The sequence below is a fragment of the Notolepis coatsorum genome, assembly GCF_963971535.1.
Source record: "Notolepis coatsorum genome assembly, contig: SCAFFOLD_381, whole genome shotgun sequence".
Lineage (NCBI taxonomy): Eukaryota > Metazoa > Chordata > Actinopteri > Aulopiformes > Paralepididae > Notolepis > Notolepis coatsorum.
Genome location: NW_028169322.1, coordinates 168,035 through 194,335, shown reverse-complemented (window position 1 = coordinate 194,335; position 26,301 = coordinate 168,035). Strand labels below are relative to the sequence as shown.

Here is a 26,301-nt window from a genome sequence, read left to right as displayed (position 1 = left end):
ACCCGCCCCCCCCATCCCCACCGCCCCCGTCCCCTCCCGGTGTTGATCCATGCCCTTGAATGAGGAGAATGGTATCGCTTTCACCTTGAGAATTGTACTGTACAGTATGCCATAACCACGGGTCTCTCATCGTGTGATTTGCATGTGGATTCACACCAGTGGCAGGGTATGAGATCAATCTGCTATCCTTGATTTAAGCCAGTAAACATGTAATAAAGCTGCTAGCTGAAATCAGATACGTAATAGAATACCAATGGTACGTATACTGATATTTATGTGGCTTAGTCTAAAAATGGTTTCCAATTAATTTTATCTCCCCCCCCCCCCCCCCCCCCCCCCCTACCGTAGAAAGTAAGAGAAAGGAGAAACCCCCGTTTTTCTCACAGGCTTGTTTGCCGTTTAGTGACATTTTCAGCTGAATGTGTCTGTTTATACGGGGGAATTCCGTCTTGACAGACAGTTGGCCCACCCAGGCGACAGCTAGCACAATGACACTTTTTTTTTCCCACACCGTCGTGTCACTCTGCAACACGCTCCACTCCTATATCCCACACTCACCTTTCTGGTTGTTGAGGGCTTTCTAAAAACCTACATTCTACGACCACTCCCGAATCAACTGAAGACGAAAGCTTCTCTTTCTAGAAAAGCTGTGTTGCGCCTGCTTGTTTACTCACGCTCTCCAATCTTGCTTTTTTTTGGGGAGGGTTCATTGTTTATTGGACTTCCTGAAGTATGTGTGTCGTTTGAGACTTTGTGATCTCATGTGAAGATTTCATCTGAGTAAATGAAAAGAAAAGGTGCTCTATGAAGTAACTGTGAAGTAACTGTTTTCTATGAAGTAACTGTTTTCTATGAAGTAACTGTGAAGTAACTGTTTTCTATGAAGTAACTGTGAAGTAACTGTTTTCTATGAAGTAAGTTTTCTATGAAGTAACTGAAGTACAGTAACTGTTTTCTATAAAGTAAGTTGTTTTCTATGAAGTAACTGAAGCAATTGTTTTCTATGAAATAACTGTTTTCTATGAAGTAACTGTTTTCTATGAAGTAACTGTTTTCTATGAAGTAACTGTTTTCTATGAAGTAACCTTTCTATAAATAACTCCCACTCTGTACACTTACAGCTAGATCCACAAAGAATGGATTGCACGGAGCAAGTTGCACCCTTACTTACAATTCATTATGAATTGAAAATGGGGGACCCTGATGTAAATAAGACGAAAGTCTTTCTCTGGTCTGCATCCCCTTAAAAATTGTGTGTATTGAGCCGTACTGTATTGTACCCATTCTGCAATCTGTTAATAAAACGTTAATTCAATCAATCAATCTGCACGGTGATTGATTGAATGAAAATTGTATTAACAGATTGCAGAATGGGTACAATACAGTACGGCTCAATACACACAATTGTTAACACTTTGAGCGCCACGCCTGGTTTTCCGTTTTACCGGCTGAATGCCACCATCGGCGCCAATGTTAACGTTAATATCGCCTAATCTATGTTTTAAATTATGGCTATGTGTCTAATCTGCCCATCGCATTATCAAAGACTATTTTCCAGTCAGTGCTGTCAAGGCAGATTGTTTTTTTATCGCGTCGTTTCCGTTTCAGAGCAGTTAGAAAAGCCCCTGTTTTGATATAAAAAACAGCTCATTCTGGAGCATTCTATGAAAATCGTCTTTTAGTGGAATATTCCACAACGTTGATATTCGTCGGCCTTTTTATGAATCGTTTTCAAATAAACGCTAGATGATCAATATTATACGTGCACGCAAGCACATTACGGCCACGCACGGATAATCGCTCCGTTGATTTCCTCACAGAGTTTTACAGTGAAACCGAAAGAAGACATTTCACAAAACAGCTTATAACTTCATCAAACTTACTCTGATTATCCTAACACTGATAACATAGAGTCCTTACCTGACATCAGATGGTATCCAACTGGTATATTCCAATTCCTGATCACCATTCGAAAAAATCGATACGTGTATGGATCCAACGCGATACTGTAGATCTCCATGATCAGCGGGGATCTGAGGTTCCAGAATGAACTGTGGTAACCCCGGCTGGATCAGTGAACTGGAAAATGTGGAGTACCGGATTTTTTTCCCCATTCATTTTCATTGAGTCCATTCCGAAATCACTTATGTCATCTGGGAGACGACAGGGGGCGCTTTTTTCCACAGTGATCGCCGGCGCCGCTCGGCTATACTCGGGTAGGCTCGGGTGATGCAATAATTTTTCAGATCACAAAAAAAAACAAAAAAATCAGAGAAATCTCGTGAGTGGCTAGCAACCACCTATAAAAAAACCAGAGAAATCTCGTGAGTGGCACTCAAAGTGTTAAGGGGATGCAGACCAGAGAAAGACTTTCGTCTTGTTTACATCAGGGTCCCCCATTTTCAATTCATAATGAATTGTAAGTAAGGATGCAACTTGCTCCGTGCAATCCATTCTTTGTGGATCTAGCCCATAGTGTGTGGATGTTACATTAATTAATAAAACAATGCAACTGTGTCTTCTGCAGAACAGTGTCATTGCAACTTGATGCAAATGATAACGACAGTATTTTCTACAAAGGATGTTGGAACTGAAAAGATAAACATTATTCACAGTTTGATTATTGGTCTTTGATCAACGTTGGATGCAACAAGGTCATTATCCCTCCATGAGGCGTGCTTGTCTGTCTGTATGTACGTCCCATTTTCATGAATGCGATAGCTCAGGAATGCCTTGGTGGAATTAAAAAAGGTTTTGGCATAAACATCCAGTTGGACCAATATTTTGGGGTCAAAGGTCAAGATCACTGCGACCTCACGTCCGTCCCATTCTCTTGTGAACATGATATTTCAGGAATGTCTCGAGGGAATTTCTTCATGCCTTGAGGGAACTTTGGCACAAACATCCACTCAGTACTGACTACTACTTTTCATTGGTCTAGGTTAACCACGCCCCCATTCTTAAGCCCCACCCCTACACTTAAGGACCACTCCTTTCATATCTTGTGAACTGTTATCAATATAATACCATCATCACTTTCTTATTTTTTTTTCCAGGTCCACCTGGCTACAGATGGAGAGACTACGGTGCTCTCACCATCATCATGGTCAGCATGGCCTTTGGCTTCCATCATTTATACAAGGTAGGTGATATGTGAGCATGTTACAACGATGTCATGACGGCATAATTTCCTCGTGTCTAAATCATCCGGTTTCCGATGCAATACGCAGAGATTTTTATTTCGCTAATAACACTTAAAATCATTGGTAAACAAACGTAGTGCTGAAAATATACACTTTGACTGCTGTTTTGATAGGGTTAGGGTCTTTACTCTTGGCTACATTTGAAAAAGAAACGCAACATTAATTAATACGGACTGTATTGATCTATTTATGAAGTGAAATAAATCTCTGCCTGGTATCGGCTTAACTCATTCAGCGTCGTCCACGCATACGTGTTTGTCCGCCAATCGAATAACGCCAACCACGTATATATATGTTATTTGATCATTATTTCTTTTATTCGCTATTTCCATTAATAAATCATCCAGGAAGGCTGTGTAACCATATGGAATGACTCTGAGATCGCAAAAGTACAATACCGCCACCTTGTGGTATGCGGCCGATGTTGCACTCCCTTTGTGACTGTATGTGTATCATTGAAATTCATCCGGGCGGAGTTTTCGAGTAGCCTGGACCGCGGGGTCTACCCGATCGCATTGAATCGCTTTCGGGACGCCCGATTCATTATGCTATGGGGGGTTATGTCGTGGCCCAAATGGACATACGATCTAGCACAGTGGTTCCCAAAGTCGAGGTCAATGTGGTTAGAAGTGGTGGAGAGAATAAAAGCTAGCTTATAATGGTGGTGTCTGGTTAGGAGTGAGGGATAATGGAGGTACTATCCAAAGAGGGGTCCGGGAGGGGGGGGTTCGAGCTGGAGCATATGTGTGTAGGGTTTTAGATAATAGGTATTAGGAGTATATCCTGTATAAGACATTGGTACAATTGGTAATTTCGTTGGATATACACTGTATACGGTAAAATATTATTATATACTTTTTTTTGTTTTCTGTTACTGTACTTGCATGTCATTTTAGCCACCTTAATTGTTAGTTTCATTATGCATTGTGTGTTGAGTACTGACTTTTAACAATTTTGTTTTGCAATAAAAAAAAAAAAAAAAACATTCAATTTAGAAAAAAAAAAAAAGAAAAAACATACTCTTGAAACAAAGTGAACCAACATTGGACATGGACACACTTACTGTAAAAGATAGGAGGGTCATGGACACACTTACTGTAACAGATAGGAGGGTCATGGACACACTTACTGTAAAAGATAGGAGGGTCATGGACACACTTACTGTAGAAGATATGAGGGTCATGGACATACTGTAAAAGATAGGAGGGCCATGGACACACTTACTGTAAAAGATAGGAGGGTCATGGACACACTTACTGTAACAGATAGGAGGGTCATGGACACACTTACTGTAACATATAGGAGGGTCATGGACACACTTACTGTAAAAGATAGGAGGGTCATGGACACACTTACTGTAAAATATAGAAGGGTCATGGACACACTTACTGTAAAATATAGGAGGGTCATGGACACACTTATTGTAGAAGATAGGAGGGTCATGGACACACTTACTGTAACAGATAGGAGGGTCATGGACACACTTACTGTAACAGATAGGAGGGTCATGGACACACTTACTGTAAAATATAGAAGGGTCATGGACACACTTACTGTAAAATATAGGAGGGTCATGGACACACTTATTGTAGAAGATAGGAGGGTCATGGACACACTTACTGTAAAATATAGGAGGGTCATGGACACACTTACTGTAAAATATAGAAGGGTCATGGACACACTTACTGTAAAATATAGGAGGGTCATGGACACACTTATTGTAGAAGATAGGAGGGTCATGGACACACTTACTGTAAAATATAGGAGGGTCATGGACACACTTATTGTAAAAGATAGGAGGGTCATGGACATACTTACTGTAAAATATAGGAGGGTCATGGACACACTTACTGTAAAAGATAGGAGGGTCATGGACATACTTACTGTAAAATATAGGAGGGTCATGGACATACTTACTGTAAAATATAGGAGGGTCATGGACATACTTACTGTAAAATATAGGAGGGTCATGGACACACTTACTGTAAAAGATAGGAGGGTCATGGACATACTTACTGTAAAATATAGGAGGGTCATGGACATACTTACTGTAAAATATAGGAGGGTCATGGACATACTTATTGTAAAAGATAGGAGGGTCATGGACACACTTACTGTAACAGATAGGAGGGTCATGGACATACTTACTGTAACAGATAGGAGGGTCATGGACACACTTATTGTAGAAGATAGGAGGGTCATGGACACACTTATTGTAGAAGATAGGAGGGTCATGGACATACTTACTGTAAAAGATAGGAGGGTCATGGACACACTTACTGTAAAAGATAGGAGGGTCATGGACACACTTACTGTAACAGATAGGAGGGTCATGGACACACTTACTGTAACAGATAGGAGGGTCATGGACACACTTACTGTAACAGATAGGAGGGTCATGGACACACTTATTGTAGAAGATAGGAGGGTCATGGACACACTTATTGTAAAAGATAGGAGGGTCATGGACACACTTACTGTAACAGATAGGAGGGTCATGGACACACTTACTGTAACAGATAGGAGGGTCATGGACACACTTACTGTAACAGATAGGAGGGTCATGGACACACTTACTGTAAAAGATAGGAGGGTCATGGACACACTTACTGTAACAGATAGGAGGGTCATGGACACACTTACTGTAACAGATAGGAGGGTCATGGACACACTTACTGTAACAGATAGGAGTGTCATGGACACACTTACTGTAAAATATAGGAGGGTCATGGACATACTGTAAAATATAGGAGGGTCATGGACATACTTACTGTAAAATATAGGAGGGTCATGGACAATGTTCCCTAAAATTTTTTTTCGGTCTGAGCAAACACTCAAACCTCCTGAGCAGACATCAGCAACTACTGAGCAACATACGTCACCTTCCGATTAACCGGTTGGTTGATAAGCGGCGGTTTGTAAAAAATCATTTACCTTAATATCCAACGTAAAAATCTACACATTTTGCTGATACACAGAAATACACAAAATATGTATTTGACCATTGACGATACAGAGCAACGTCCTCCCTCCCTCTTCTCTCTCTCCCTCCCTCTCTCCCTCTAAACCTCTCACCTTCCCCTCTGCTTCATTCCTCCTTTCTGTTATTCAGATACACATCATTAAAAGAAAGTCACTTGTTTCCAGACTCCTCTGGTCTGGTCTTAGCTCTTACTTAGTCCTTTCTGTTAGTCTGTGTGCACACTGCACACTGCAAATAAGAACACCTGCACATCAGAACACTGCACATCAGAACACTGCACATGAGAACACTGCACATGAGAACACTGCACATCAGAACACTGCACATCAGAACACTGCACATCAGAACACCTGCACATCAGAACACCTGCACATCAGAACACCTGCACATCAGAACACCTGCACATCAGAACACTGCACATGAGAACACTGCACATCAGAACACCTGCACATCAGAACACTGCACATCAGAACACCTGCACATCAGAACACCTGCACATCAGAACACCTGCACATCAAAACACCTGCACATCAGAACACTGCACATCAGAACACTGCACATCAGAACACCTGCACATCAGAACACCTGCACATCAGAACACTGCACATCAGAAAATAGTCACTTGTTTACTCCTCTGTTCTTCAAAAAATAATAAATAAAATAATCCAAAGGCAGCTCTTCTCCTCTGGTCTGGTCTTAGCTCTTACTTAGTCCTTTCTGTTAGTCTGTGTGCACACTGCACATCAGAACACTGCACATCAGAAAAGAGTCACTTGTTTACTCCTCTTTCCAAAATCTGGGGATTTTGTATAGGAAAAAACATTAATCTTCACTCTTATAGAGTGTAGTGTCACCAAACTCACTGCAGTGACTGCACACATCAATGTTATCCTACTGGTTATCCTCTTGACTAGCTCGTAGAGGGGGTGGGAGGGATTCTCCAGGATAGCAGCCAGCTTCCTTCTCATCCCCCTCTCTGCCATCACCTCTAGTCTGACCAGCTCGACTCCCACCACAGAGCTCAGCTTATTCAGTTTGTTGGTGTCCCTTGAGTTGATGTAGCCCCCCCAGCATAGAAGAGGATGCTGGCCACTACATACTAGAATGACTGTCTGCAGCAGTGACACAGACCAGTGTTGAATTAACTCCCAGAGTTACTTTCAACTCTTTTTCAGGGTTTATATAGCTCCAATATAAAAATCCACTTGTAAAATAGTTAAACATTTAACACTATGCCAGTTCCTTCTTTAACTCAAAAATAGAGTTAAATTAACACTAAGGGGATTAGACAAATAACACTGCTCAGAGTAACATTTTTACTATTTGGGAGTGTTAATTGCACTCCCTAAAGTGCATTACTGAGGCACCATCAGAGGTCAGCATCACCATTCTCTGCATGTCTAATTCATGTTTGGAATAAAACTGCGTGATGGCCTCAACAATAGCTGGAGCAGTGCATGACGTTAATTAACTGAATGATGCATCATGCCACCAAACTCAGTTTTGTAGTTGACATCATTTTCCTCCCTGTATTTTATATACAGAACTAGCATTTTGTACACTGTGATGTCTGTGCTCTCATCTACTATCAAAGTATGAAACGGGGCATTTCGAATATTGCACATAGTCTCATTCTTTACAATTGCACTGATTGACATCACAAACTCAAAGGCATAGTTCTTGCTCCGCCAGTGTTCTGGGATACTCACATATTTTACCACATGATCATGGATCTGTTGAACAGACAGCATCGATGCGTTCATTTGTACGCCGAGTAGTACATTGTCAATGAGCACTTTCACTTGCTGGCTGTCAGATCTGTTCTTTTGCAACTTATTCCTGTCGTCGCGTCTCGCCCGTCCGCGTGTATATTTTCCCTAAAACGCTTTCACTTCCGCGTCGGCTGCTGCAGATTCAGGAAGGGCCAAACGTTTAGGCAAATCACAGACGCCGATACTAAAACGTCTCTCTGTGGTGCCACGCAATAGGTTGGATCGTATCCAAGAGCTAGCCAACCCAGAACATGTAAATTACGTGCGTCCAAACAAACGTCTTTTTTTTTTTTTTTTTTTTCACAAACGTTTCTCTGCGCGACAGATTTCAGATGTGCGCGGGAGCATTTGGCCATGTGCGCGCACGGGCGCACCTTAGGGGGAACATTGGTCATGGACACACTTACTGTAACAGATAGGAGGGTCATGGACACACTTACTGTAACAGATAGGAGGGTCATGGACACACTTACTGTAACAGATAGGAGGGTCATGGACACACTTACTGTAAAATATAGGAGGGTCATGGACACACTTACTGTAACAGATAGGAGGGTCATGGACACACTTACTGTAACAGATAGGAGGGTCATGGACACACTTACTGTAACAGATAGGAGGGTCATGGACACACTTACTGTAAAAGATAGGAGGGTCATGGACACACTTACTGTAAAAGATAGGAGGGTCATGGACATACTTACTGTAAAATATAGGAGGGTCATGGACATACTTACTGTAAAATATAGGAGGGTCATGGACATACTTACTGTAACAGATAGGAGGGTCATGGACATACTTACTGTAACAGATAGGAGGGTCATGGACACACTTACTGTAACAGATAGGAGGGTCATGGACACACTTATTGTAGAAGATAGGAGGGTCATGGACATACTTACTGTAACAGATAGGAGGGTCATGGACACACTTACTGTAACAGATAGGAGGGTCATGGACACACTTATTGTAGAAGATAGGAGGGTCATGGACACACTTATTGTAAAAGATAGGAGGGTCATGGACACACTTACTGTAACAGATAGGAGGGTCATGGACACACTTACTGTAACAGATAGGAGGGTCATGGACACACTTACTGTAACAGATAGGAGTGTCATGGACACACTTACTGTAAAATATAGGAGGGTCATGGACATACTGTAAAATATAGGAGGGTCATGGACATACTTACTGTAAAATATAGGAGGGTCATGGACATACTGTAAAATATAGGAGGGTCATGGACATACTTATTGTAGAAGATAGGAGGGTCATGGACACACTTACTGTAACAGATAGGAGGGTCATGGACACACTTACTGTAACAGATAGGAGGGTCATGGACACACTTACTGTAACAGATAGGAGGGTCATGGACACACTTATTGTAGAAGATAGGAGGGTCATGGACACACTTACTGTAACAGATAGGAGGGTCATGGACACACTTACTGTAAAATATAGGAGGGTCATGGACACACTTACTGTAACAGATAGGAGGGTCATGGACACACTTACTGTAACAGATAGGAGGGTCATGGACACACTTACTGTAACAGATAGGAGGGTCATGGACACACTGTAAAAGATAGGAGGGTCATGGACCCACTTACTGTAACAGATAGGAGGGTCATGGACACACTTATTGTAGAAGATAGGAGGGTCATGGACACACTTACTGTAACAGATAGGAGGGTCATGGACACACTTACTGTAACAGATAGGAGGGTCATGGACATACTTACTGTAACAGATAGGAGGGTCATGGACACACTTACTGTAACAGATAGGAGGGTCATGGACACACTTACTGTAACAGATAGGAGGGTCATGGACACACTGTAAAAGATAGGAGGGTCATGGACCCACTTACTGTAACAGATAGGAGGGTCATGGACACACTTATTGTAGAAGATAGGAGGGTCATGGACACACTTACTGTAACAGATAGGAGGGTCATGGACACACTTACTGTAACAGATAGGAGGGTCATGGACACACTTACTGTAAAATATAGGAGGGTCATGGACACACTTACTGTAACAGATAGGAGGGTCATGGACACACTTACTGTAACAGATAGGAGGGTCAGGGACACACTTACTGTAACAGATAGGAGGGTCATGGACACACTTACTGTAAAAGATAGGAGGGTCATGGACACACTTACTGTAAAATATAGGAGGGTCATGGACATACTTACTGTAAAATATAGGAGGGTCATGGACACACTTACTGTAACAGATAGGAGGGTCATGGACACACTTATTGTAGAAGATAGGAGGGTCATGGACACACTTACTGTAACAGATAGGAGGGTCATGGACACACTTACTGTAAAATATAGGAGGGTCATGGACACACTTACTGTAAAAGATAGGAGGGTCATGGACACACTTACTGTAAAAGATAGGAGGGTCATGGACACACTTATTGTAGAAGATAGGAGGGTCATGGACACACTTACTGTAGAAGATAGGAGGGTCATGGACACACTTACTGTAAAAGATAGGAGGGTCATGGACACACTTATTGTAAAAGATAGGAGGGTCATGGACCCACTTACTGTAACAGATAGGAGGGTCATGGACACACTTACTGTAACAGATAGGAGGGTCATGGACACACTTACTGTAACAGATAGGAGGGTCATGGACACACTTATTGTAGAAGATAGGAGGGTCATGGACACACTTACTGTAACAGATAGGAGGGTCATGGACACACTTACTGTAACAGATAGGAGGGTCATGGACACACTTATTGTAGAAGATAGGAGGGTCATGGACACACTTACTGTAACAGATAGGAGGGTCATGGACACACTTATTGTAGAAGATAGGAGGGTCATGGACACACTTACTGTAACAGATAGGAGGGTCATGGACACACTTACTGTAAAATATAGGAGGGTCATGGACACACTTACTGTAACAGATAGGAGGGTCATGGACACACTTACTGTAACAGATAGGAGGGTCATGGACACACTTACTGTAACAGATAGGAGGGTCATGGACACACTTACTGTAAAAGATAGGAGGGTCATGGACACACTTACTGTAAAATATAGGAGGGTCATGGACATACTTACTGTAAAATATAGGAGGGTCATGGACACACTTACTGTAACAGATAGGAGGGTCATGGACACACTTATTGTAGAAGATAGGAGGGTCATGGACACACTTACTGTAACAGATAGGAGGGTCATGGACACACTTACTGTAAAATATAGGAGGGTCATGGACACACTTACTGTAAAAGATAGGAGGGTCATGGACACACTTACTGTAAAAGATAGGAGGGTCATGGACACACTTACTGTAACAGATAGGAGTGTCATGGACACACTTACTGTAAAAGATAGGAGGGTCATGGACACACTTACTGTAACAGATAGAAGTGTCATGGACACACTTACTGTAAAAGATAGGAGGGTCATGGACACTTACTGTAAAAGATAGGAGGGTCATGGACACACTTACTGTACAAGATAGAAGGGTCATGGACATACTTACTGTAACAGATAGGAGGGTCATGGACATACTTATTGTAAAAGATAGGAGGGTCATGGACACACTTACTGTAAAATATAGGAGGGTCATGGACACACTTACTGTAACAGATAGGAGGGTCATGGACACACTTACTGTAAAAGATAGGAGGGTCATGGACCCACTTACTGTAAAATATAGGAGGGTCATAGACACACTTACTGTAAAAGATAGGAGGGTCATGGACACACTTATTGTAAAAGATAGGAGGGTCATGGACACACTTACTGTAAAAGATAGGAGGGTCATGGACACTTACTGTAAACGATAGGAGGGTCATGGACACACTTATTGTAGAAGATAGGAGGGTCATGGACATACTTACTGTAAAAGATAGGAGGGTCATGGACACACTTACTGTAAAAGATAGGAGGGTCATGGACACACTTATTGTAGAAGATAGGAGGGTCATGGACATACTTACTGTAAAAGATAGGAGGGTCATGGACACACTTACTGTAACAGATAGGAGGGTCATGGACACACTTACTGTAACAGATAGGAGGGTCATGGACACACTTATTGTAGAAGATAGGAGGGTCATGGACACTTACTGTAAAAGATAGGAGGGTCATGGACACACTTACTGTACAAGATAGAAGGGTCATGGACACTACTACTATCTATTCCAGTGTTGTGACCGTTTCAGCTTGGTGTGGTCATGTGGTATGGTCTATAGCCAATCACAGCCTTTATTTCCAGAATTGGACACAAGACCTGGACCAGATAATACCCAAGGTTAGATTTCCAAAGCTAGCTTTGCAATTATTTTTTATTTGAGAATACATTTACTTTTGAATTATCTTCTGCTATATTTGGTCAGTTTGCATAAGATGTCTCAATATATGCCCCCAAAGTGAGGCATTCAAGATGTACTGTACCCCTCCTGCTGACTTGTTCACAATTTGTAAGTCACTTTGGATAAAACTGTCAGCTAAATGACTAAATGTAAATGTCAACATTTTAATGTAAGTTAGCGCAAGCTTATAAGCATGCTTATTTGTATCCTTATTTTCACTCTCCACACTGTTATCACCCAATCTAAAGTCAAGACGGTATGCAGGTATGTAGTAAATCATATCTAATAACAAACCTCTTCTCAGACTGGGCGTCCTGGGACAGAATCCTATCAAATGGGGTTTTTCCGTGGCATAATGTGTTCTGTATTTATGCGTCGTATGGATCTTTCTACCACGCTCCTGTTTTCCTCTCAACATGTCTCCGGTCTTAACGCCGCCTCCGCTCTCTAGATATCAATATTTCACTTTACATCGTTCAGTTAGACCTGTCAGCGGAGTCTGAACCCTAACATTACATTTTTATATTAGCGGGCTTTGCGGGCACATGGACGTTGAGTTATGGTGCCTGGTTTTTTAGAAGTCCAGCGTCTCTGAAGTCTCCTGCTCCCCCTCTGGTTTACGTCAGAGCGTGATCTCATCTGAAACCCCTCTCCGTCTCTAGCCCCCCCCCCCTCCTGCTCGTCTTGGTCAGGGCTTTTTTTATTTATTTTTGTGCTAACGCAGCACACGACCCTCTTTTTGATGTCCCACCATCCAAAAATAATTTGTATGGGGCTTGGCAAGCCCCTGACCATGAGCCCGGGAGGCCCCCCTTGTCCCTCTGTGACTTTAATCCCGTAGTGGCTGTGAGTGGCATGTGGAAGCCATTACTCTCTGTTTATTGGAGGACAGAGATCTCTTATCCTGTACGACAAAGTATCTTTGTGCGTGTGTGTGTGTGTGTGTGTGTGTGTGTGTGTGTGTGTGTGTGTGTGTGTGTGTGTGTGTGTGTGTGTGTGTGTGTGTGTGTGTGTGTGTGTGTGTGTGTGTGTGTGTGTGTGTGTGTGTGTGTGTGTGTGTGTGTGTGTGTGTGTGCGCGCGCGTGTGCGTGCGCGCGCGCCAGTGCATAAGCATGTCTGTACCTGTTGACATGTTGGCGTCCTTTACAATGTTCTACTACGGTATATTGTTTGTTGTTGTGTTTAGCCACGGCCTACGGTATCTCGCCACAAGCTATGCAGCCTACTGTACCATTGGGTCACACTTTGATAAATGGTAAATGGCTGCATTTATATAGCGCTTTTATCCAAAGCGCTTTACAATTTGTTCCTCACATTTGACCCATTCACTCACACATTCACACACCGACGGCGGAGGCAACCATGCAAGGTGCCAACCTGCTCATCTGGAGCAATTAGGGGTTAGGTGTCTTGCTCAAGGACACTTCGACAAACTGCCCGGGAGGAGCGGGAATCGAACCAGGAACTTCCGGATTACCAGACGACTGCTCTACCTCCTGAGCCACTGTCCCCCACTTTGATGCATTTGGGTCGTTTACATTTCTTATATACACAATGAGAAGAATACTTGAACACTTGAAGTATGGGTAGTGTAGACGTTTAAGCACTGAACCTACCACCGCAGAGATCAGTGGTTGCAGTACCTCCGGCTTGGTCAGTCATCCCTACGAACACAATTGTCAGTGTTGGCGGATGGGAAGCCGGTGGGGTATGAGTCCTGGTCATTGCAATAGTGATTCCTACTGGTCGGTCGGAGCGCCTGTTCAGCACGTTGCGTTCTCCCAGTGACTCCTAGCTGTCAGGTGAAAAGAAGCGGCTGGCGACTCCACATGTATCGGAGGAGGCATGTGGTATTCTACACCCTCCCCAGACTGGCTGTAGGGCAGCGCAATGACCAGGAGGGAATTGGCATAATAACTAAATTGGGGGATGGGAGGAAAGCATGAAAAAAAAGGAAACATGCTTGCATGCATACTATCACATATCATAGGTCACAGTAGATAAACATTCTCAGAACCAAACATGACATTATATATATTACAACATCTCATATGATCAAATAGTCGACATAATAGATCCTCATGGTACAAAATCACTGTGAATACATTTACACGTGAGGCAGAAAATAATAACAAAAAACACCCCAGTCATTACTAGACTCAGGACAGATTGAATAATACGTCCTAGAAGAAAGGGAGCTAGATACTATAGACAAGAATGATTCACTCCACAATGACAACATCAATATTCATTAACAATATTATTATTTTTTTTATATTAGAAATATTTAGTAGAAAAATAATACACTTCTATATAAAAGGTCCTAAGGAAACAGACAATGCAATTAGAACCAAACATGACAGATAATCAATAAAAGTATTGTTCAAAATAAATAAATATGGCGCCCCAGTGGCGAACCACATAGCGCGCTCAGCCGCGACACGGCCGACCCGGGTTCGACTCCCGAACCCGTCGTTATTTGCCGAATGTCTTCCCCCCACTCTGTCTCCCATTCCTCCTCTGTCTCTATCTACTGGACTGCCCAGTAGCAATAAAGCGATAAAACGCAAAAAAAATTATCTTGAAAAAAAATATATATATATATATATATATATTTGCCTGACCGTCCCATTTTACTGCAATACAAATTATTGTAATGATGTGAACAGACTGAAAATGTTATCTTGTTAGATAAAACAGATAAAACAAAAATATTTGTATTGCAGATGTTGAGGGAGTTTTCCATTGGGAACATAATTTTCTGTTGAAAAAAGGTAATAAATTGCAATATATAGCGATATTACAATATTGTGACTCTAGTACTATGATATAGTATTGTGGTGATTCCCAGTTCCCACATCATACTGTAACACATCATACTGTAGCACCTCATACAGTAACACCTCATACAGTAACATCTCATACAGTAACATCTCATACTGTAACACCTCATACTGTAACACCTCATACAGTAACACCTCATACAGTAACATTTCCTGAATTTCCCCAAGGGGATCAATAAAGGAATATCTTATCTTATCTTATCTACATTTACATTTACATTTACATTTAGTCATTTAGCTGACGCTTTTATCCAAAGCGACTTACATGTTCTGTACGACAAGCCATCAGGAAGGGCACAACTCTATCAGCTGAGCAACAATGTTCATCAAAGTGTTGAGTGCTACAGTGTAGGTTAGTTTATTAGGACAAGTGCATGACAGTAAGGTTAGTTAGTTTTTTTTTTTTTTTTTTTTTATTCAGATAATGGTTGAAGAAGTGCGTCTTTAGTCGACGGCGAAAGATTGGACGTGTTTCGGCTGTCCTAACTGGGGTGGGTAGTTCATTCCACCATTGTGGGGCAAGGACTGAGAATAGGCGACTTCTCTTTGATGACCCTCCCGGAGCTTGGATAGGAGTAGGTCTGAGGCGGCCAGAAGATGTAGAGCGTAGGGGTCTTGAGGGTGTGTAGTTAGAGACCATTGACCGGAGGTAGGCGGGAGCGGTTCCCTTTGCCGCACGGTATGCTAGGTCGAGGGCCTTGAAGCGGATTCGTGCAGCAATGGGGAGCCAGTGCAGGTCCCTAAGAAGTGGGGTGACATGGGCCGACTTCGGTAGGTTTGAGATCAGGCGGGCCGCTGCGTTCTGAATGAGTTGAAGAGGCTTAGTGGCAGTGGCCGGGAGGCCAGCGAGCAGTGCGTTGCAGTAGTCGAGGCGGGAGATGACTGTTGATTGGACGAGGAGTTGGGTGGCTTCTTTTGTCAGGAAGGGGCGGATCCTTCTGACGTTGCTCAGGAGGAATCGGCAGGTTCTGGTTGTCGCTGCGATGTGAGCAGAGAAGTTCAACTGGTCGTCGAGGACAACACCAAGGTTCTTGGCGGTCGGGGACACGGTCACAGCTGCATTCTCGACTGTGATGGAAAGGTCGGTCAGGGAGGAGGATTTGGCCGGCAGGTGGAGCAATTCTGTTTTGCTTAGGTTCAGTTTGAGGTGGTTGGTCGTCATCCAGGCGGAGATGTCGGACAGACAGGCCGAGATCCGCTCAGAGACGTGGATATCTGAGGGAGGGAAGGAGAGGAAGAGTTGAGTATCGTCGGCATAACAATGGTAGGAGAAGCCATGAGACGTGATAATGTTACCCAGTGATTTAGTGTAGAGAGAGAAGAGAAGGGGTCCTAAAACCGAGCCCTGGGGGACACCCGTCCGCAGGGGGCGGGTGGCCGACAGGGTCCCTCTCCATGACACTTGGTAGGAGCGGTCATTGAGGTATGATGACAGCCATGTCAGCGCAGAGCCAGCCACTCCCATTCCTGCGAGGGCCGCGAGGAGGATCTGGTGGTTGACTGTGTCGAAGGCTGCAGATAGATCTAGGAGAATCAGGACGGAGGAGAGGCCTTTCGCTTTTGCTAAGTGAAGTGCCTCTGTGACCGCAATGAGGGCTGTCTCTGTGGAGTGACCAGTCCTGAAGCCTGACTGATTAGGGTCTAGGAGGTCATTCTGTAAGAGATAAGCAGTAAGTTGGCTGGATATAGCACGTTCAAGTGTTTTAGAAAGGAAGGAGAGAAGAGAGACAGGACGGTAGTTGCCTATGACGGTAGGGTTCAGGGATGGTTTTTTTATGAGGGGCGTGACTCTGGCTTGTTTTAGGGAGGTGGGGACCACCCCCGAGTTGAGTGAGGAGTTGCAGTTAGGAATGGGAGGATGTCTGATGCTATGGTCTGGAGGAGTGGGGAGGGTAGCCGGTCCAGCTGGCATGTAGTCGGACGGTTCGACGTTACCAGTGTCAGGGTCTCGGCTTCTGTAATGGGAGAGAAAGATGACAGAGTGAAGGATGAGGTTCTCGATTCAGCATTTGGAATGGGTGGGGGTTGGGAGAAGGAGCTGCGGATGTTCTCCACTTTTTCCTCAAAGAAGATCGCAAAGTCTTCGGCAGAGAAATCTCATACTGTAACACCTCATACTGTAACACCTCATACAGTAACACCTCATACAGTAACATCTCATACAGTAACATCTCATACTGTAACACTGTAGCACCTCATACAGTAACACCTCATACTGTAACATCACCTCATACTGTAACACCTCATACAGTAACAATGTAGCACCTCATACTGTAACACCTCATACTGTAACACCTCATACAGTAACACTGTAGCACCTCATACAGTAACACCTCATACAGTAACACCTCATACAGTAACACCTCATACTGTAACACCTCATACTGTAACATCTCATAATGTAACACCTCATACAGTAACACCTCATACAGTAACACCTCATACAGTAACACCTCATACTGTAACACCTCATACTGTAACATCTCATAATGTAACACCTCATACTGTAACACCTCATACTGTAACACCTCATATTGTAACACCTCATACTGTAACACCTCATACTGTAACACCTCATACTGTAACATCATACTGTAACACCTCATAATGTACCACCTCATACAGTAACACATCATACTGTAACACCTCATACAGTAACACATCATACTGTAACACCTCATACTGTAACACCTCATACAGTACCACCTCATACTGTAACACATCATACTGTAACACATCATACTGTAACACATCATACTGTAACATCACATCATACTGTAACACTTCATACTGTAACACCTCATACTGTAACACCTCATACAGTAACACATCATACAGTAACACATCATACAGTAACACCTCATACTGTAACACCTCATACTGTAACACCTCATACAGTAACATATCATACTGTAACATCACATCATACTGTAACACATCATACTGTAACACCTCATACAGTAACACCTCATACTGTAACACATCATACTGTAACACATCATACAGTAACACATCATACTGTAATACCTCATACTTTAACATCTCATATTGTAACATCTCATACTGTAACACCCCATACTGTAACACCTCATAATGTAACACCTCATACTGTAATATATCATACTGTAACACCTCATATTGTAACATCACCTCATACTGTAACACCTCATACTGTAACACATCATACTGTAACACCTCATAATGTAACATCTCATATTGTAACATCACCTCATACTGTAACACATCATACTGTAGCATCTCATATTGTAACATCACCTCATACTGTAACACCTCATAATGTAACACCTCATACTGTAATATCTCATATTGTAACATCACCTCATACTGTAACACCTCATAATGTAACACATCATACTGTAACACATCATACTGTAATACATCATACTGTAATACATCATACTGTAATACATCATACAGTAACACCGCGTACTGTAACACATCATACTGTAACACCTCATACTGTAACATCACCTCATACAGTAACACCTCATACTGTAACACCTCATACAGTAACACCTCATACAGTAACATCACCTCATACAGTAACACCTCATACTGTAACACCTCATACTGTAACACCTCATACAGTAACACCTCATACTGTAACACCTCATCCTGTAACACCTCATACTGTAACACCTCATACTGTAACATCACCTCATACTGTAACACCTCATATTGTAACACATCATACAGTAACACCTCATACTGTAACACCGTGACCTCATACAGTAACACCTCATACTGTAACATCACCTCATACTGTAACACCTCATACTGTAACACCTCATACAGTAACACCTCATACTGTAACACCTCATATTGTAACACAGCATACTGTAACACATCATACTGTAACACCTCATACTGTAACACATCATACTGTAACACCTCATACAGTAACACATACTGTAACACATCATACAGTAACACCTCATACTGTACCATCTCATACAGTAACACTGCATACTGTAACACATCATACTGTAACACCTCATACTGTAACACCTCATACTGTAACACCTCATACTGTAACATCTCATACAGTAACACCTCATACTGTAACACCTCATACTGTAACACCTCATACTGTAACATCACCTCATACTGTAACATCACCTCATACAGTAACACCTCATACTGTAACACCTCATACTGTAACATCACCTCATACTGTAACACCTCATACTGTAACACCTCATACTATAACACCTCATACTGTAACCTCACATCATACTGTAACACCTCATACTGTAACACCTCATACTGTAACATCACTAGGGATGGGTACCGAATTCGGTACTTTTGAGGCACCGAACCGAAACACGTCGGTACTACCGAGTATCGAATCAAGTGAGAAACCAAAAAAAAAAAAAAAAAAATCTTTTTATTATTTTTTTTGTTTACTTTTTTCTTTTCATGTCAACGTTCACACGCACAATATATGCTTACCTAGGATTTGATTTGATTCAACAACAAAGCAGTCGGAGCAATGACAAGCCGAAAACTGTCGAAATTGTAGTTATTTGAAGTTTGGATTTTTTTTTTTTACGACTGAGGTAGGTAAATTACATTTCTTGAGACTAAAGTACCGAAAAAAGGTACCGTTGGGTACCGGTATCGATTCACAGGTACCGGTACCGGTATCGGTTCAAATGTGAAAGGTACCCATCCCTAAACATCACCTCATACAGTAACACCTCATACTGTAACATCACCTCATACAGTAACACCTCATACTGTAACACCTCATACTGTAACATCACCTCATACTGTAACATCACCTCATACTGTAACACCTCATACTGTAACACATCATACTGTAACACTTCATACTGTAACACCTCATACTGTAACATCACATCATACTGTAACACCTCATACTGTAACATCACCTCATACTGTAACATCACCTCATACTGTAACACCTCATACTGTAACACCTCATACAGTAACACCTCATACTGTAACACCTCATACTGTAACATCACATCATACTGTAACACCACATCATACTGTAACACCTCATACTGTAACACCTCATACTGTAACATCACATACAGTAACATATCATACAATAGCACCTCATACTGTAACACAGCATACTGTAACATCACATCATACTGTAACATCTCATACTGTAACACCTCATACTGTAACACATCATAATGTAACACCTCATACTGTAACATCACATCATACTGTAACACCTCATACAGTAACACCTCATACTGTAACATCACCTCATACTGTAACACCTTATACTGTAACACCTCATACTGTAACACATCATACAGTAACATATCATACAATAGCACCTCATACTGTAACACAGCATACTGTAACACCTCATACTGTAACATCACATCATACTGTAACACCTCATACTGTAACACCTCATACTGTAACACCTCATACTGTAACACATCATAATGTAACACCTCATACTGTAACATCACATCATACTGTAACACCTCATAATGTAACACCTCATACAGTAACACCTCATACTGTAACATCACCTCATACTGTAACACCTCATACAGTAACACCTCATATTGTAACTAGTGCTGTCAGGCGATTAAAAAAATGAATCTAATTAATTACATGATTTGTAATTAATTAATCTAATTAATCGCATTTTTATCGCATAACCATTTTATGCCTGATATTCTATATTATATAATCATATTTCAAATTGCATGTGTCCGGATGGCAGAATTCAGTACTGTATCTACAAAACCTTTTGTTTAATCATCTTCCATCTATTAATTTGCTTAGATTTTTCAGGTCTGGTCAATTTGAGCATGGTGTTATTCACAGTCAAAGATACAAAAAAATTTATTGATATTCTCATTTGGTTCATTACAATTTACTCAAAATAAAATTTTCATTCAATCAATCACCGCGCAGATTGATTGATTGAATGAAAATGTTATTAACAGATTGCAGAATGGGTACAATACAGTACGGCACACAATTGTTAAGGGGATGCAGACCAGGGTGCAACTTGCACCGTGCAATCCATTCTTTGTGGATCTAGCCCACAGTATTTCTGACACTGGGAATACATTCCCTGAGATTCATAGATGTCCCTAGAATCAGATACCAAGAACATGCAAATGGACCATATTAAAAAATAAAAAAAAGTCTGTAAATGTGTATTCTACATTCTTATGGAATGAATGAGATACAAAAAAAATATAAAAAAAAGATTTTTTTTTTTTTTTGTAATTAATTTTGAGTTAATTTTCATAATGCGATAATTTGCTGTGTAATTAATTAATCTAATTAACGCGATAAACTGACAGCCCTAATTGTAACACCTCATACTGTAACACCTCATACAGTAACATATCATACAATAGCACCTCATACTGTAACACATCATACTGTAACACCTCATACTGTAACATCACATCATACTGTAACACATCATACTGTAACACCTCATACTGTAACACATCATACTGTAACATCATACTGTAACACCTCATACTGTAACATCACATCATACTGTAACATCACCTCATACAGTAACACCTCATACTGTAACACCTCATACAGTAACATATCATACTGTAACACCTCATACTGTAACACCTCATACAGTAACACTTCATACTGTAGCACCTCATACAGTAACATATCATACTGTAACACCTCATACTGTAACACCTCATACTGTAACACCTCATACAGTAGCATATCATACTGTAACATACTGTAACATATCGATTATCACAGATATCGTTTATCATGATATTATCATTATCAAGGGCCAAATTCCTCACAGTATCATATTGTAAGTTGCTCGTATCGTCCCACCCCTAGTAGACAATACAGGAAATCAAACCTGGTCTTAGAGATACAACCGTTATTCTTAACAGTATCCGGGAACAATAAAAGATGTCCTTCTGGAAGGTAAGGGTACAATCACTAGGTCGTTTCCTATAAAAGTTTGAGATAGAGTTTCTAATGTGTATTTGTGGGAGTCTTGGACTACAATGCTGCCCCCTGTATCAGTCGGCGTAATCACTATCTCTTCATCATTCATTAATTCCACAAGGGCCGATTTCTAATTTTTTGATAGGTTATTGGAGACAGAATGGAGCTGCTCAATTAATTTCATGATGTCCCCGTTCCACCAACCCCAAAAAAAGAAAGTGTTAATGGATGGATTAGACACATTAGGACAGAAGGTGCTTTTAGGTCTGAAGTGATTGGAATTAAGCACAGGATGAGTTAAAGTGTGAGAGCTCTTGGAAAAGAAGTGTCGCACATTCCTGCATCCACTCTCATCTCTCTCTCTCTCTCTCTCTCTCTCTCTCTCTCTCTCTCTCTCTCTCTCTCTCTCTCTTTAACTCTCTATAACTCTCTCTCTCTATAACTCTAATTCTCGCTATTTCTCTCTCTAACACACACTCTCTCTCTCTCTCTCTCTCTCTCTCTCTCTCTCTCTCTTTAACTCTCTATAACTCTCTCTCTCTATAACTCTAATTCTCTCTATTTCTCTCTCTAACACACACTCTCTCTTTCTCGCTCTCTCTCTCTATATATATATCTTTCTATCTCTATAACTCTATCTCTCTCTATATATATTTATATATACAACTCTAACACTTTCTCTTTCTCTCTATAACTCTCTATAACTCTATATATAACGCTCTCTATAACTATATATATAACTCTATAACTGTCTCTCTCTCTATAACTATCTCTCTATATATATATATATACAACTCTCTATATAACTCTCTCTCTCTCTCTCTTACTCACAAACATGTGACCCACCCCGCCGGTCCCCTGTCCTCTCTGGTTCCTGTGTGTATGAGCAGCAGCAGGGCCAGCCACCCCGCCGGTCCCCTGTCCTCTCTGGTTCCTGTGTGTATGAGCAGCAGCAGCAGCAGGGCCAGCCACCCCGCCGGTCGTCCCCTGTCCTCTCTGGTTCCTGTGTGTATGAGCAGCAGCAGGGCCAGCCACCCCGCCGGTCCCCTGTCCTCTCTGGTTCCTGTGTGTATGAGCAGCAGCAGCAGCAGGGCCAGCCACCCCGCCGGTCCCCTGTCCTCTCTGGTTCCTGTGTGTATGAGCAGCAGCAGGGCCAGCCACCCCGCCGGTCCCCTGTCCTCTCTGGTTCCTGTGTGTATGAGCAGCAGCAGCAGCAGGGCCAGCCACCCCGCCGGTCCCCTGTCCTCTCTGGTTCCTGTGTGTATGAGCAGCAGCAGCAGCAGAGCCAGCCACCCCGTCGGTCCCCTGTCCTCTCTGGTTCCTGTGTGTATGAGCAGCAGCAGGGCCAGCCACCCCGCCGGTCCCCTGTCCTCTCTGGTTCCTGTGTGTATGAGCAGCAGCAGGGCCAGCCACCCCGCCGGTCCCCTGTCCTCTCTGGTTCCTGTGTGTATGAGCAGCAGCAGCAGCAGGGCCAGCCACCCCGCCGGTCCCCTGTCCTCTCTGGTTCCTGTGTGTATGAGCAGCAGCAGCAGCAGGGCCAGCCAGCCGCCTGGTCGCCTGGGGAGGTGGGATTCCCACGGCGGGACGGCGCGGTGCTGCTGTCATGTCACCGAGCGCAGCGCCAGTCGCACCATATGCTGGCGCTTCTGCTCGGGACTTTATTTATGCTATAGAGCGCCTTGTAAACACCACGCTCCCAGCAGCCCACTTATTAATTACCACGTGTTGACACTCGTTTAATCTTTTTCACTAAAAAGTGTTTATTACTCGCGCGCCGCGCCGGTGTCACCGCCAGCCGCCACCTTGAGGCGGAGAGAAAACCCGGCCCGGCCGGTAAACTCCAAAACGGACCAAAACCAGGAGGACCGATCTGCCTTTTCTTTGCCGAGACTTTGCACAACAACAAGACGTTTGTCACTTTGGAATACGGCTCAGTCGGTCGGGTTTTGGATTTGATTGGAGACTCTTTTTTTATTATTTAAAATTTGGGGGGTCTCCAGGGGGTGCGTGTGCATCTGCTGAGCTCAGCTCCACCACCACACACATGAGTTCAGTCGTAGGCCCTGGCCTCTCATCTGGAGAACACTCGCAGCAGACCACAGAGACACACACATCACTCACTGCCTTCCTGTTTGTTCAACAGCAGACGGCTGACAAACAAGATGACGTTGATGTCGAGTTATTTATTTTCTTCTGGGACCATTTCAAATGTTTAGATCATGTTTTGTCATTTTGCCTGTAAGAAGGCCTTTTTCTCTCCTCTCCTCCTTCTCTCCGTCATCGTTCATCCTGTTCCTCTTGCCGTCCTTCAGCCCCTTCGAAGCACTAACAATGCACAGTTTAGGTGTGGATGATGCCCCCCTCCTGCACCACTGAATCCTCTCTCTCTCCCTCTCTTTCTCCCCCCTTCTCTCTCTCTTTCACCCCCCTTCTCTCTCTTTCTCTCTCTCCCCCTTTCTCTTTCACTCCCCTTCTCTCTCTCTCTCTCTCTCTCTCTCTCTCTCTCTCTCTCTCTCTCTCTCTCTCTCTCTCTCTCTCTCTCTCTCTCTCTCTCTCTCTCTGTAATAGCGTGTCATGTTTTTAATTGCAGAAATACATCCTTCCCCTGGTTGTGGGCAGCCGGGAGGACAAGCGGCAGCTGCAGAGGATGGAGAGCACGGTGGCGGCGCTGAGTGGCACGCTGACGCAGACAGGTGAAGATTAATATCTTCATCATTTCTCTCCCTCCTTAACATTTCCCTTCATTTATCTGTCGGCCAAAAAATCTGGGGGTGGCCTCCTTCTCCTCCTCCTCCTCCTCCTCCTCCGCAGACGCCACCGCCGCCTGCTCCGCGCGGGTTTTTAACAAATGACGCCGCTGTCATTTCGCTTTAATTTGCAATTGCTTGTTTACTGTCAGGCTCGGGCTCAATTAATTACGTTTCGCTGAAAAGCTCTTAACCTCAGAATATTAATGAGGGGTTGGGAAAATGACAACTTTTCTCTTTTTTTCTTTTCTTCTAACGCCCCCCCCCCCCCTTCCTCCTCCCTTCATCCATCCCCCTCTCTCCCTCTCCCTCCTCGCGCCAACCTCCCCCCCCCCCCACCAGCACAACCACCACCATCATCATCATCCACCCTCCTCCCCCTCGGTGGCGAGAAAGTTCATTTTAATTTTGTGGTGTTATGTGTACACGTGTGTGTGTGTGTGTACATGTGTGTATGTGTGTGTGTACACGTGCATATGTCTCCATGCACCACGTCGTGGCTGGGCTCAGCGCTGGGCCCAGTGTGATTAAGTGTGCAGTGACAGGTGCGGCTCCCATGTCCGACAGGTGAGGAATCTCAACCTGGTTGTCAGACAGAGGCAGGGAGGGAGGGAGGGAGGGAGGGAGAGATGAAGAAGAGAAGAGAGGAGAGGAAGGAGGGAGGGAGAGGGAGAGATACATTCCGAGCTCTTCGTCAATGTAATTAAACATCCTGGGAGGTGTAAATGAGAGGAGAGATGTGGAGAAAGTTTGGTCTCGTTACCAGCAGCCGCTCAAACTCCCAAGTCAGTTTTTTTCCTGAATGAATCACCGTTTGAAAGATGAGTTTGCCACGCAAAGGGCTTTCCCCCAGAAAGAGATTACATTGAATCTTGAGTTTAGAATTTTGAACATTGAGTACAAATTAGGGCTGACCTTCGAATTTTTTTTGGCAATCGAAGCTTCAGGGCTTTTTATATGATATGTTTTTTTTTTTTTTTTTTTTATATCTTATGTTGTGGGACTTGTACAGCACTTTGGTAAACTTTGTTGTTTTTAAATGTGCTCTATAAATAAAGTGGATTGGATTAATGAATTAAGTAGCCCCTTTCGTGACTGTGACACAGCCAACACGGCTGTGTGATTTAATTCAAGGTGGATCGCTGTTGTCGTTTGAACAACTTCAGATTTCATGGGAACTACCAATCCCCCAAATCAAGAATGTTTAAGATGAATGAAGTAAGATTTTGATTATTTGAAATATGGCCTGTGTAGACTAAACTATGCACCGAATTATGTCAGTCTACAAGGTCCGGCAATGTAGACCTTGTAGACTCCACTACAGACCAATTATCAGTGAATGTTCATGCATTTTTAAGAAGGGCTACTTCCACAAAAAAACAAAGAACTCACCAAAACATCTCAGTAGCACCTTATCTAAATGTT

At 42.8% G+C, this 26,301-nt stretch overlaps 1 protein-coding gene across 1 annotated transcript in view; it reads left to right on the top strand.

Annotated features, from left to right (window-relative positions):
• The window catches only part of pex14 (peroxisomal biogenesis factor 14), a gene marked incomplete at its 5' end in the record, with an annotated part of 68,676 nt that overhangs the window by 7,932 nt on the left and 34,443 nt on the right, over window positions 1–26,301 (top strand). The window contains 2 exons of the mRNA XM_084339574.1: window positions 3,057–3,142; window positions 24,720–24,822. Coding sequence (XP_084195700.1) covers window positions 3,057–3,142; window positions 24,720–24,822 — 189 coding nt within the window. The remainder of the gene's footprint in view (window positions 1–3,056; window positions 3,143–24,719; window positions 24,823–26,301) is intronic.